The sequence below is a fragment of the Arachis ipaensis genome, chromosome B04 (assembly GCF_000816755.2).
Source record: "Arachis ipaensis cultivar K30076 chromosome B04, Araip1.1, whole genome shotgun sequence".
Classification (NCBI taxonomy): Eukaryota; Viridiplantae; Streptophyta; class Magnoliopsida; order Fabales; family Fabaceae; genus Arachis; species Arachis ipaensis.
The window spans coordinates 3458066-3472478 of NC_029788.2; the positions used below are offsets into that span (position 1 = coordinate 3458066).

General features: G+C 35.3%; 3 protein-coding genes across 6 annotated transcripts; 2 read left to right on the plus strand and 1 right to left on the minus strand.

Moving 5' to 3' along the window:
- LOC107635853 lies at window positions 530-7068 on the plus strand. The gene is made up of 4 exons (XM_016339408.2): window positions 530-557; window positions 680-844; window positions 1694-1865; window positions 6960-7068. The coding sequence occupies exons 1-4, from the start codon at window positions 530-532 to the stop codon at window positions 7033-7035; spliced, it is 441 nt and encodes a 146-aa protein (XP_016194894.2). The 3' UTR covers window positions 7036-7068.
- On the plus strand, window positions 10192-11509 carry LOC107638443 (dihydroneopterin aldolase 1-like). Of its 3 annotated transcripts, none has more exons than XM_016341709.2 (3): window positions 10192-10315; window positions 10627-10831; window positions 11252-11509. In XM_016341709.2, the coding sequence occupies exons 2-3, from the start codon at window positions 10635-10637 to the stop codon at window positions 11367-11369; spliced, it is 315 nt and encodes a 104-aa protein (XP_016197195.1). In that variant the 5' UTR covers window positions 10192-10315; window positions 10627-10634; the 3' UTR covers window positions 11370-11509. The 3 variants fall into 3 exon arrangements, with proteins under 3 accessions (XP_016197195.1, XP_016197196.1, XP_016197194.1); XM_016341710.2 differs by having other exon boundaries at window positions 10198-10315; window positions 10624-10831; XM_016341708.2 differs by having other exon boundaries at window positions 10213-10315; window positions 10599-10831.
- LOC107638442 (probable purine permease 5) lies at window positions 12134-14154 on the minus strand. Of its 2 annotated transcripts, none has more exons than XM_016341707.2 (2): window positions 14023-14154; window positions 12134-13571 (listed from the first exon to the last, which is right to left on the minus strand). In XM_016341707.2, the coding sequence occupies exons 1-2, from the start codon at window positions 14054-14056 to the stop codon at window positions 12505-12507; spliced, it is 1101 nt and encodes a 366-aa protein (XP_016197193.1). In that variant the 5' UTR covers window positions 14057-14154; the 3' UTR covers window positions 12134-12504. The 2 variants fall into 2 exon arrangements, with proteins under 2 accessions (XP_016197193.1, XP_016197192.1); XM_016341706.2 differs by having other exon boundaries at window positions 12134-13574; window positions 14023-14148.

Consider the following 14413-nt stretch of genomic DNA (forward strand, 5'->3'; position numbering starts at 1 on the left):
GAATTTATTCAAAAGAATGAAAACAAAAACAATCTTTTAATCAAAATATAAAAAAGAAATAAATTCGAATTATCTTTGTTGTCTTGAAATGATAATTTTACATTAAACATATCTCATATCTCAGAACACATCAATTAAATTAATAGACACATAATAGTCAAATCATAGAATTATCATAGTATCAAAGATTCAAAAACTCCCCAAAAAAGATGAGTTTAACCATATTCATACAACCTAATAACCTGTTTCAAAACAAAACCACTTCTTGGTCTTGTTCTTCATCACTATGAAATTTGGAAAATCATATACTCAGTAAAATTAAACGTGTGTGTTAAACAACATAAGCCAAGTGGAATCTCTTCTTTTTGCACAAAAACTAGATCGAGATAAATTTCTTTTGATAGTGTTACATTGTTTAATTTGTTTTGTGTTATCAATACATTGCTAGCTACCAAGTTAGGATGGAACCTGAAAGTCTGTAGAACAATTTGGGAGGGTAATCAAGATAACTTGTAAAAAAAGAATTCACATGGAGGAGGAGGGTAATCAAGATAATGGTAACAATTTTAATATTGACCAAAGTCAAAGTCAACTCAATTTTATGAACAACATTCCTAATCATAATTGTGTTCTTGATCATGATAATTTGGTATATCAAACTCAAAATTCTAATTCTGAGATCCAAATGTTACTCATCTTGTGGCAAACAATAATGAGGTGATCTTGAATTCTAGTAGCCAAGTTAATGTGTTTCTAGATTGTTCAACTACAAATCAACTTGGGGTTATGAGTTCTAAAGAAAAGAGTGTTATTGTGGATTCCACAAATCAAATCGATGAAGATGGTAATCTGATTAATTGGAATGATCTTGCTGAGGTTGAGAATTAGATTAATCAACTTCAATATGAGACTAATTTAGAGGATATTCTTTCTCATAAATTTCAAAATGTGTCACAATCTTTGCAAATCTTGCCACCAACAACATTGGATGAATTTTTGGCTGATTTCAGCCACTCAACATGTAAATGAAGCAGACTATATAAAATACATTCTCTATCACTTGTAAAATTCAATTTTCAATTCAACAAAAGAAACTCTCTCTCTCTCTCTCTCTCTCTCTATATATATATATATATATATATCACTTTCTCCTCTCTTTACTGATACCTCACATGGTATCAGAGCTCACGTTCTGATCCATGGATCACCCCATACCCGTCGCTGCCACTCAAGCTCCAACAAGTTTAACAATGGCGTCAATCGCAAATTTTTCAGCTACGATTAAACTAGACGAACACAATTTCAAAGCGTGAAAAAGGCAAGCATTAGCGTGCATCAAAGCTAATAAGTTACAAAATCACCTTAACAAAGAAGCAATTCCAAGGAAATACAATTCAGAAGCAGATCAAGCAATCAGAAAATTGTCACCCGAATTTGAAGTGTGGGAGCAACATGATGAATGCTTAGCGGCGTGGATGCTCTCGTGCATGGATGAAATGTTCGTCAACAAGGTAGTAGAATACATCTATGCACATGAAATCTGGAAAGCTCTAGAAAAATACTTTGCGGCAAGGTCAAAATGAAGGATAAAAAAAAAACACTATTTTGATTTTTTCTCCTCACTGCACTGCAAGTAGCAGCAGCAGCAGTAGCATAAACATCATAAAAAAGTATTTTTTTTTCTCCGGGGTAGTGAAATCCTTCGCTATTATTATAGGTTTGACGAATTTCGTGCTTACGGTGGCTGGTGTGAGTGCGGTGGTGCTTCTTCTAAGGAGCGACGTGAAGCAATCTGCCAACATATTCAGGTGCAACGTTAAGCACATCCGTAACTGGCTCGAAGAAGAAACCGCTGCTTCTTCCAAGTGAGTCCCTTTTTTCCATTTTCTCTCTGATTTCCATCTGGGTACTTGTTTATTCTCGTCAAGTTTTGATCTTGTGTTCTAAGTTGCTTCTGTTTTTAGATTTTCGGTTGATGGTTTTGTTGTTGAAATTTTTTGTTTTTTGGTTTTTTTGTTTTGGGGGAGGGGGTGTTAGGGTTTACAGTTTAGGAGTGGAATTTGGATAACATAGAGTGATTGGTTGGATATTGGAATTCTGAACTTGGAAGCTTATGTTTATGGATTATGTTATTTTGTGTTCAAAGTTAGCTTATATTTGATTGTAGAGAGTGAAGTTCTATCATCCTTTCATAGAGGAAAAAACTATACATTATGTTAATTTTCAATACAACGTTGTATTCTATTATTAATGTTAGTATTGGGTCGATAAGGCAAATATACAAGAAAAAATATTGGTCACATTACATTTCCTTTAAAGGAATTTCTCTCCTAAAAAACATTACGTGGAGAAGGCTAAGCTTTGACCTGGAGTAGTGAAGGAATGGCGGTTTTGAAATCCGACCTTGCAGGTGAGGTTTGTCTAGTAATCAGCTCACTTTTGCTTAGCTAACTACTTTATGTAAAAAACTGCTTATATTGAGAAAGCTAGATGTAAGAACCTGGTTTTCGATAAACAGATTTTTCTGGCTATTTCCAAATTTATTTTGTGAAATTTCAAACCATGGCCCAATAAGAAATAGTGAGGCTGGCCCAATGGTAAAAAAAAAAAGAAAAAAGAGAGAAAAAAATAAAAATTAAAAAGAAAAAAGCCATTAATATAGTCAAAATTGACTTTACGAGAGTAATTAATTTTTCCTAAGTCAAGTTTGACTAGTAAATAATAGATATTAGATTACCATTGGTTTATTTTCTCACTAGAGACTTTTTGAGCCGGAAATTCACTTTTAGTGACAGTTTTGCGTGCGCCGAGAAAAACTCTTGTAACCGAAAATTTCGAAACTAGTGGTAAAAATAATTTCTACCTTGGTAATTGTGTCCCAAGATTAATATTAGCCATTCATTTATGATTTATTTCTTTAAGAATAAATCTTAGCCATTAATTATTTTACCACACGGTAAAATTTATTCCGAACCGAATTTCTGACTAGTATTACGCAAACGACTCCTAGAGATCCCAAATCTTCTTACTTGCCACCCAAGTAACTTGTCTCTCCTTCTCAGCCTTTGGGCCGAGACTATCTTAGCCCTTCACCCCTCTTTGTTGTGCATTTAACCTCGAGTAACTAACTGCGGTTAGTTGCGATAAGCTCGACATGTAAGCGCTGACTAAGCTTCTTCGTTTTCACGCTCCTTATTCATTGAAGCCCAGCCCTTGACCACGAAAATTTCAGCCCCTTTTACCATCATAAATTCAGCAAGACTTTGATTTTTTATTAAGGAAGCATTTGCCACAAAATTCAAAAAATACTTTACACATTTTTACACTCTTTTAACCGAATTCTTGAGAGAGAAAGACAGAAAATTCTTACCATCATAAATTCAGCAAGACTTTGATTTTTTATTAAGGAAGCATTTGCCACAAAATTCAAAAAATACTTTACACATTTTTACACTCTTTTAACCGAATTCTTGAGAGAGAAAGACAGAAAATTCTTAAACTTGTTCTCTACGCCCCAGTCACTATTTCAACTCTTCTTCCATTGTTCTTCATGTGTTCTTCAAGGACTTAAACCATACAAGCACAAACTGTTGCCCGTTTTCGCTAATCATTGCGTTTATACTGAAATTTTGGCTAGGTAAACCGTTGTTCTTCCTCTTTTCCTTTTCTATTTTAAAAACAGTAGCCATAATGAATTCTTACTCTCCTCTATGTACAGAGAACTCATCTCGAAGCACCCATGGAGCACGCCTAAGGAGTTAGAGAAATTCGAGCTCAAAGTGGTTGAATTTCGACGTTTTTGCGACACTTTCGGCCAAAAACAAAACTGCACCATCACCATCTGTGCTTCTACCCTTGTGTGAACGTTTTCTAGTATGTGAAAGGTTTAAGAACTGAATTCAATAAAAAATAAGGGTTAGGATTAGTTAGAGTATAGTCGTGCTTGTTTTCGGTGCTTATATGAGCCACTTTGTGGTGATTTTGTGCTTGATTTTTAATTCTGAAAATTCAGTGATGCTTCTCTATTTTTAGACTGTTATTTGAGTGATATATGAAGCTATTTGCCTCTGAAAAATGTATGAGACAGTAAAAAATTAATAGAGCACTTGGGTTTAAGTTTCAAGCCTTAAAAATGGATAAAAATGAAAAACTGCACCCCTGAAAATCCAACCACTAAATGATCATGAAAGTCACGTGTGTAAGGGTCAAAAAGAGGTTAGAAAACTGATTTTAATCCTATGGAACAAAGGTGTAAAGTAAAAAGGGTATTATGGTCATTTTTAGGTAAAAAGAGAGTTAAAAATATAATTTAAATAAAAAATAAATAAAATTATAAACTTAGTATCATTAGGGGTAAAATAGTAATTATATAAATTAATTGGGTCAAAATTATAATTATAATAAAGTTTCGGGTCTAAATAAAAATTTTAGTAAAAGTTAGAAGTAAAACGGTAAAAAGTGGTAACTAGAATAAGTAAATAAATTAATAAAGGGTAAAATGATCTTTTAGGTTCCTAAGTATAGAGTTGGCATTAATTAAAAATATTATGAATAATTTGGTCAAAGAAAAATATTAGGATTAACTTGATAATATTTTGACACTAAATAAGGTTAAACGGTAAAACTAGAGTACTTAAGGGCATATTAGTAATTTTAGGCATAAAGTCAAATTAAAAATAATTAACTAACTCAATGAAGGAGAAAAGGTCTATTAGAAAAAAAAATATGAGGGTAAAATGGTGAAGTAATAACACTAGTGGTGAAAGCGTCACTAAAAGCCTAAAGAAAACTAGAAAAAAACGAAGTTATATACAGAAAGGGTAAAATTGAAAGTGTACAAAAATTTCAAGGACAAAATGGTAAAATATGTGACAAGGCTGAGATATTTTAAGAAAGGACCGGACACAAATTTTATTTAAAAAGAAGGGCAGAGATGTCCCATAGAGATAAAGTTTATTGAGATGTGCCGCGGAAAAAAAACTGTAAAGCCCAAGGTGCTTGAGATTGTTTAGAGGCGGGTATTACCCACTGACTGCTAAAAATCTGTTTCCCCTTTGTGCGTATATTATGGCGTCAAGCTTTGTGACAATTGCCTGTGTCATGGACTGGTAGTATTCTTAACCACATCGACACCTATGCACGGACGGACGCAATCGGGAAACCATATCTAGGACTAGTTCCTAGGTAACGTCGGGTTGCGAGTAGTCAACCGACGCATGAGCTCATGGCCTGCATAGGACCAGGCATGCATCATACTTGGTTGCTGCGTTCTCTATGTTTGTGATTGCTTACTTGTACCTGTGTTTGTATTTTGTCTCGGCTTCTTGTATTTTGTGCTTGGTTACTATTCTGCTATATACTTGTGCTTGTACTTGTTTGTGTGACTTACTGACCTAACTGCGCGAAGTCTTAGACTTAGGCTGCGGAACCCCTTAGGTTTTCTTGTGTAGTACCCTGCTGGAAACCTTAGGTTCTCACCCCTTACTTCCCCATTCCCCAGATGCAAACTGGCGAGATCTTCTTTGAGTTTTCAGTCTTGGGACTAGCGAGCAGCAGTAGAATTACTGAAGGGTCAGAGCGACTTCTTTTACTTTCACACAGCACTTCCGTGTTTCTTCAGCTACCAGGGATCAATGACCAGCAGTAGTTATAATAGTAGCAGTGGTAGTAGTTGTCTTTTCCCTCGCTTTGTATAGACTTTTAGAGGGCTAGGTGCTTTTGTAAATACATATATAAACAAGTTAGAATAGGTCTCAGACTACAGTGACTCTTGTGAGTCGAGGCCTGTTAGTATAAATATGGAGTCTGTAAATATTTTCATGAATAAGCAACGACGTAACTTGGTGTGAATTATGATGTACTAAATGAGCCTTCGGGCATATATGTATGATATTACTATGTTTTCTGTATTTTCTATGCTTCATGTATATATTATCTATTTAACTATTATCTATTTTGTTATATCTATATATCTGACACGCGATCTCGACTAGCGCTACAGGCTCATATGTATATATTTAATATAGGGTCTGAAGTCTCTAGGGAAAGTCGTGTAGTAGCGCCTGGCGGCTAGCATTGGTCATGACATGCTAGAACCTGGATCGCTACACTAGAAAGAATTGGTGTCGTTTATCCTAAGTAATCATGCCTAAGGGTCTTAGATTTTGATGATGTGCTAGCAGTGTTAGAAATATGTTCCTTTAACCTTTTTGTTTTTCTCTCTTTGGGATTGTTACTTGTTTATGATATAGTACAATGGTGTTGTTTGATTCGTGTAGTTAGCCCTATATACAACGGGAAAGAGATTTCCCTGTAATGCATTTTTAATGGATTTTAGAGCCACTGCTTTCCCATTTTGAGAAGGATTTGATCTGAGTGTTTCTCTTGATGGAAAACTGCATGTTTAATTGGTAGTAAGACAAAAAACAACAGCTTCGAAGACTGAAATCTGTTAAGTATCATAGTATAAATGAATTGGATCAATACTATTTTTCAAATAAAACACCTAAGCAACTACCATTAGAAGTAAAGGGAACTTGGTGCGTAGGACTCTGATCTGGTGGGTTTAGGGAGAGTAGATATTTGTTGCCTTATTCTTTTGTGTAGAGAGGCTATTTCTAGGATTTGAACCCCATAATCTCTGACATTCGCCCTCTAAATAAGTATTACTAGAAATAAACTTAGAACTATTGATTTGGTTATTAAATTAGTAAGCCAAAATGTATGTTAATATGTTATGAATCTACTAGAAAATAATTTGATGGCTTTTTTGTGATTTGGAATTGCACTTTAAAGCATGCTTGTCCTAAACCTTAAACCTAAACTTACATATCTTCATTTTGTTATTTTTCTTCTTATATTGCAACATCGACGTAGGCGATGGTTACTTTTTCCGTCGATTATACATAGATTTAACTGATTTTTCAGATTGTAATATGTTCTTGCAATTCTTTTTTTAGGGAAATGCAAAAATCTGCAAAAGAATTGGAATCAAAGGTGCCTCCAAAAGAGAGTCCTAAGGAGGACAAGCACTAGATCTTTATGCAAAGTGATGGAGTTTGTTTAGTGCAGTTGTTCCTTTTTTTCCCCTTATATAGAGTTCTTATGAATGCATGTTTTTTTGTTACTAAAATGCATTTTTCATCTATGTCTGTTGATATAAAGTATGAACTCTTTCAGACCCCTATTGTTCTCATATATACGTATCCATCAATAACAAAGTCATAGTTATTCTACCTTTATACATTTCCATTTTTCTTTAGCAGATCTGTTTTGAATTGAATGAACATCTGAGAATGTTGATTTAAGACTTGTGAGGCGCATGAAAGGGATTTTATTATTTTAAACAAAAGAATAAATGACCATTTGTACCCATGAGAAATGAAAACGCTGACATTTGTACCCATGATAGCCTGAAACTAAACTTATACCCATGATAGATGCCCTTCGTGTGACAAAAGTGCCCTGACTTGGATCTGAGCTTGGTTCATAGGAATCCGATCCTACGTGGCACTCCCTCCCCTATCTTCAACCCCTCTCTCTCTTACTCACACACACACTCTCTCTCTCCAAACCCCACTCTGGCCCCTTCTTCCTCAACACTCACTCCCTCACCATCCACTCCGCCCTTCACGCCGACAAAGCCATCCTTTTCTCCCTCCCCACCACCTCTGATCCCATCAAGGACACCCTCCTCACTCTCATGCTTTCCAACCACTCTTCCTTCATCGTCACCTTCTCAACCTCCCCTTCCTCTTCCGCACTCCAAATCCGGGATGGTACTTCTCAACCATCTTTTCATACCGGTCAACCAAGCCAGCCAAGTAACTGTGCAGGTAGTAAGAATTCTCAAGGAAAACAACATCATCATCGTCCCCCTCGTCTTCATCTATCTCTTCCCCAGATTCATTCTCCTCTTCATCAATTATGGAAAAAAAATTCAAACTTTGAAAAAAATCAGCCACTCCACAAATCAGTAACAAAAAAAAATCAAAGTGAAGGAGAAAAGGACACGCGATTGAGGAACACAGGTATGAACGTGTTGGTAATATTTATTTCTCAAATAAATGTTCTAATTTTTAACAGCATCTCTCTCTTTCTCTGAATACAATTATTCAATTAAGCTAAGCAAATGAAGCACCCTTTTTTGTACAGAAGAGAGAGAGAGAGAACAAAAACAACATAGAGACAGAAGACATGTCTGCCTTTGATACCTACAGCGTCGACTCCGATCACCACCAAAACCACGCCGACGAAGACAATTTCTCTGGATATGGCGGCTACTCCAACTTCTCCGGCGGCAATGTCCCCATCGTTGATCACACTTCTCCGTCTGCTTCACCAGACATCTTCGGGTTCAGCGATCTAGATCGAAGCTACTCCCAGTCTCCCTTCGAACTGGTGCATGTAGCAGAAAATGGTAACGACAACGACTACCACGATGACAGCGTTTTTGTCTCAGACGAACCAGTGCTTCCAGCGCCTACAGAAATGTGATCAGAGGAAGGTTACGCCCTTGGTGAGTGGCGCCAGTGAGAAGTGAGAAATGATGAAAAATTTTGGGAATTTGGAAGATTCAAAAAATCTTAATAAGGATGAGGTTGTTGATGTTGACGATGAGAGGAGAAAGTGGCTGTTGAGGAAGAGGCAGAAACGTCGAGAAGGGAAAACGGTGGGTCGATGATGTTGATGGCTATGGTGGTAGCAAGGAACGAGAGCGGTGGTAGGGTTTCAGAGTTTGGAATTGGGGAAGAGAAGATGGGGAATAAAATTATAAATTAAAATTAGATTATATTTAAAGGGTTTGGGGTTTAGAGTGCCACGTAGGATCGGATTCCTACGAACCAAGCTCAGATCCAAGTCAGGGCACTTTTGTCACACGGAGGGCATCTATCATGGGTATAACTTTAGTTTCAGGCTATCATGGGTACAAATGTCAGCGTTTTCATCTCTCATGAGTACAAATGGTCATTTATTCTTAAACAAAAAATTCTAGCATTATCACTCCCTTTTTTTTTGTTCATACTAAGTGTACATACCAAATCAATCAAGTGAATCAACTATAAAAATACATGTTAAAATATAAAAAATATTTTAAGGGTGAATTAAATAACACATGTATATAAATATACAGTGACTAATTTTATAGTTATTTTTTTTTGCACATAACATTTTTATTTTCTTTCACTTGAAAAAAATTAAGAAAGTACATAACGTAAAAAAATATATATATTATTCATTTTTTTAATACTCGAATCCAAAACCTTTGTCCTAAATTATGAAACACGAATACTTTACTGTGTTATGTTTACGTGTTGGACATATTTCGGATACGACACTCGTTCGACACGTGTATCTGCTGTGTTCAACCGTGTCTTAAAAAAATAAAAAAAATTCTTCTCTAAATACTAACGTGTCCGCGTATACAGCCTTATTCTTAATACGTATTATTGAAATGAGTTTATAAATATATATTATTATTAGGTTATGCTACGTGTACACCAAAATTAGCCACCAAAGTCAGCCACCAGTATAAAATACATATTGGAATATAAATATATATTGAAAATAAATTAAACTACACATGTATTTATACACAAATACATTAGTGGCTGATTTTGGTGTACAAATAGCATTTCTCATTATTATTTATTAAAATAAAAATATTTTAAATATTTTATATAATTAAAAAAATATTAAAAAAATTAAAAATTATTTTATATTTAATATCAATAAAAAATTAAAATATCATTATAATTTATCTAAAAAATACTTTATATTATATATATATATATATGTGGTGTCTCTGTGTCTTATAAGATTCTTAAATTCGTGTGTCCGCATATCCCATGTCGTGTCATGTCTCGTGTTTGTGTCAATATTCGTGCATCATAGATTCTTATGCATGTTTGTGAACTAACCCGTGAAAGAACTCAAAGAAGGTTACCTTGCCTAATGATCAATTATGGGTGCAGGATTAGGAAGTAGAATAACATTCAGCACAAGAAACCTGGGCAACGCAGTTGGGCTGGTAAGTGTTCTTCATACGTCCTAAGACTTCTTCCCTAATTAACTTGATCATTTAACTCGAGTTATTGGTAATTGGTATTTGGTAGGATTTGAATCATCTTCATTTCAACAACTACAAATTAATAATAAATAAATAAAGAGAAAAAAAAGTTAAAAGAATCAATGTAAAAAAATATGCTATTTATCCACCATGGTTCCACCACAATAAAAATGTCTCTTTTCTTTTCTCTCCTTTCATATTACGAAGCAAACAAATGAACAAGGTTGTTTCCTCTGCTTCTCCAAGGTAACTAACTATCTCTAAATGCTTGTCTCTTAATCATGTAACCAAACACACACATGTGAATTCTGCGTTTGTAATAGATTAACCAATTTCTTGAGTTTAAATTTGGTTTTGCAACTGTTAAAGAGATATATTGATAGCATGGGAAACATACAAAAGGATTATCACCATTTAAATTTGACTGGATTCAATCTCAACTCTAATAAGAATTTACGATTATTATATAATTTTGCAACATTGCATTGAGGAACTAGGATTATTATTATATTATTGTTGTTTAATTCAGTGTTAGTGTTCCCCTATGATGATAGCAGCAACAACAATGGAAACTGAATCACTTATGAGGGGTGACAAACTCATTCTGAGGGGATTAATGTTCCATGGTTTTCATGGTGTGAATCCAGAAGAAAGAACACTTGGTCAGAAATTCTTGGTAGATATAGATGCTTGGATTGATCTTAGAGCTGCTGGTAAATCTGATAACTTGTCAGATTCAGTTAGCTACACAGATATATACCGGTGAGTGATAATTAACACTCAATCTTTTCATAGTTAAAATCAAAACAAGAATAGCTAAATCCAGTTATCATGTTAATTATTAAATAAAATGAAGTGCTATGTCTTGTTTATGTTTCCAAAGTATCAGCATACTGCATTCTAATAATTTTCTTAGGGTTGAATAAGACGTTAGTTTTATAAAATGAGCTATTTATGATTTCATTCTGAAAATGAATTTAGTTTTGACGTACTTTGCCGGTATAAAGCGGTTTTACATGTGCATCCAATGTGTAAGGTCATGTCAGCAAAAATAACTATTTTTTACGTTGACCGTGTGAATAATCATCTAAAATAACACGTGATTAAACGACTGTGTATAACGTTTTACAACATCAGTGCATCAAAATACTATGTTAATTTGTGAAGTATTGATGAATGCAGAATAGTAAAGGAAGTTATTGAAGGGCCACCTCACAACCTTCTGGAATCAGTGGCTCAAAAGATTGCAAGCACAACTCTAACCAATCACCATCAGATATCTAGTTATAGGTCCAGTTGATTACTTAGGAGTTGAGGTTCATAGGTTCAGAAGTGATGTAGCAAACTAGAATCTAGTTTGATTTTCAGTGCTGAATGTTTTGTAACTCTGACTTTGTCTTTTCATTACATTGAACTTCCAAGAATGCTTTGGTTAGATAAGACAGCTATGGTTTTAAATTTAATCTCTACTTGATTAATATACAAAGATAAACAAAAGATAATTCCTTTAATTGCAGATTTGTTGAGGGTTGATGTGAACTTTCAAAGCTATGGCATGCTTTGCATGAAACTAACTTAAAGTTTATGAACGAAGCTTTCTCAGTAACCATTTCTTTCTCAAATTTTCATCCAATGCCATAAACATCCTTGCTCTTCTTTCATCTTCCAAAAATTCACATGCATCTAGTATTAGATCTTCATCCATGCCTGGTATATCCTGAAGCACCTTAATAGCCTTATCTATAGAAAAGGTATCTTCTATCTTTGTTTTCTTTGTTAGGGAGGTAACCACAACTGCCATGTCAGAGCTGCCACCATACCCTCGCCATCGTTTCTCGCCTTCTTATATTCATTCGAGGACATATCAAGTTGGAGCCTCTTTTGGTGACCGGAAACCTTTCTTCCTTCGCCTAAATGCAAAGGTTCTTTAACTGCATCAGGAAGAGGCTGAGATTTTCTGGTAGAATTCTTTTCTCTGCCAACATGCAATGCTATGTCATCTGCAAAAGGGGGTGGTTCGGTATCTGGTGGAATTCTATTCAAAACACCAACATACTCTCCATATTTTTAAAAAAATGAGCCTATATTACACACGAATAATTGAGGCCTGCATATAAAACATACTAGTCAATAAGAAATTGAGTCTTATACTCCTATAAACATACAACATTTAATGCAGCCCTTCCGACAGAGGTATATTCATCATTCAACTAGAAAGTGGACTAGGTTACTGGACTCCACATTCTACGAAAATGGATCCTCTCCAGTTTTTTTAACACTTGAGGAAATGAAGTATGATCTCTCACCATTAACTTTATAAGTGAGAAAAAATTAATATGAGAGAGAGAGCAATGAAGGGTGAGAGATCACAATTGACACCATCCAATTTTTCTTCACTGGAGAGGATCCACTCCCGACATTCTACACCTGCTTTCTTAAGATGATTTTTCACCCATAGAACTGCCATAAATAAATGAGCCAAATCCCCATACGGTAATCAACAGTGAGAGGATCTTGAAACCACTCATTGGGTCATGAAGCAATATCACTGCAGCAATGCTTGTTATCGGAGTTCTGACCGCATTAAGCACACCTGCTAGCACAGTCGAAGCCAAGAAAACAACGGCGGTGGCTCCTAAGACCCCCAACTGAAATGTGATTGCACCCCAAATGATTACAAGGTAATAAGCTGCTCGACCGCCTTTGAAATTGTTAGCTTCAGATGCCATTCCTTGAAAATCACGGCTCAGAAGAACCCCTACAGTGGTGAACGCAAATGCAAAAAGAGATACCATAACTTGTTGTTCCAGAACAACAATGAAGGACCTTCTTCCGACTAACTTCACAAAGACCAACTCCGAGAGGGCAAAAATAAGCCCATGAAGAGCAGACCCTAATATGTCCCACACGTATCCCATGATGTACTGGCTGTCACTGATGCCAGGATATCTATCTGAGCTAGAATCCAATGCGATAATGGTCAATCCAGCAGTTATGACAACAATAGAATTTATTATCGAAGCATTGATTTGGTTCTTGACAAGAAGGTAACCGAAGAGCGCAGAAAAAACAAGGGAAGATGATGCCACCAGTGAAGCAGTAGATGCAGGGAGGTATGCATAGGCGTAAGCATACATAAGGTTGTCAGCAGCACTTAGAAAACCCAAAAAAATATAAGATAGAGCGAGTTTTAAACTCAGCGGCGTTGGAGAGATTCTCTGAACAAAGTACGTAGGAAACAATATCAGAGCGGTTAGAGGCCATCCAGCCACAGACACCCAAGATATGATCCACTTGCTTTGGCCGCCATTATCATAATAAACGCGAGACAGGATGCTGGAAGCAGGAAATGCCACGAGCATTGCTATGATTCCAAGAATGAGAAGAATCCAATAGGGGATTGGCCTTCTTTTGTATGCATCTCTAGCCTTAGCTGTGAATTCGAAAATTTGATCCCAAAGTGAAGAGGGAGGAGTTGATGATTCTGGCTCCATAGATGATTCTGCTATAAAAAAAAGCATAGTTTCAGTAAAACAAAAAGCCTTTTATACTTCTACATATAATATATCAACAAATCAATGACTTCTACATTAAATGAGAAACAGAAAATCATGGCAAATGTCATTACAGGGCTACTTTGTCTTCAACTGTTGAGTATTACATATTTTCGTCATAAACCAAATAAGGGATTATCCAGACCCATAACAGATGCAAAAACAAAAACAAACTCAAAGATTAACTCTGTAACATCAAAATTTATTTCCAAATTTTGAAGCATTCCGAAGTCATAAAATTGTCAACTAATCTGAATTCATTACAAGCTCCGAAATATTGATGAATGGAATGGCGAAATTGGAAGTTAAAACCACACACCAGCATATGTTCACGTCACTAGAAGAATAAATAAATATGAATTAGTTTGTTTCAATCATTTCAAATCGGAGACAACCTACCAGGTTCAAGCAGCGGCACAGACGGCAGTGGCATGACGGTCTTATTGGAGAGAGAGAACGGTTGAGTGCGCGAGTGACGCAATTAGTCACCGAAAAAAGCATAAAAAATTATTTTATGAAAGACCTGATAAGAATATTCCAAATACATGGATGAAAATGGATCCGTACAGAAAAAATAATTCTCCTAAGTTAAGCCCATTAATTTGTATAATTACAAACCAATCCGGTTCGATAAAGAAAATTGGGAATGGTTAAACCCAAAAAAATAATATAGTTGTTAATCAAATAAAATAAATATATTTTAACAGCTAAATTTTTAAAATGTTTAGAATTAATTCAATAACAATGCATGACAATTATATCTGATTTGCTTATATTAAAAGTTATTCTC

Coding starts and splice junctions, on each gene's coding strand:
- LOC107638443 (XM_016341708.2), top strand. CDS start 10,614: ATGATGATAGCAGCAACAACAATGGAAACTGAATCACTTATGAGGGGT. Junction 10,832..11,251: donor AGCTACACAGATATATACCG/GTGAGTGATAAT, acceptor TGATGAATGCAG/AATAGTAAAGGAAGTTATTG.
- LOC107638442 (XM_016341706.2), bottom strand. CDS start 14,056: ATGCCACTGCCGTCTGTGCCGCTGCTTGAACCTG. Junction 13,575..14,022: donor TGTGCCGCTGCTTGAACCTG/GTAGGTTGTCTC, acceptor TTTTTTTTATAG/CAGAATCATCTATGGAGCCA.
- LOC107635853 (XM_016339408.2), top strand. CDS start 530: ATGGAGGAGGAGGGTAATCAAGATAATG. Junction 558..679: donor GGAGGGTAATCAAGATAATG/GTAACAATTTTA, acceptor TCTAATTCTGAG/ATCCAAATGTTACTCATCTT. Junction 845..1,693: donor AAATCAAATCGATGAAGATG/GTAATCTGATTA, acceptor TCTCCGGGGTAG/TGAAATCCTTCGCTATTATT.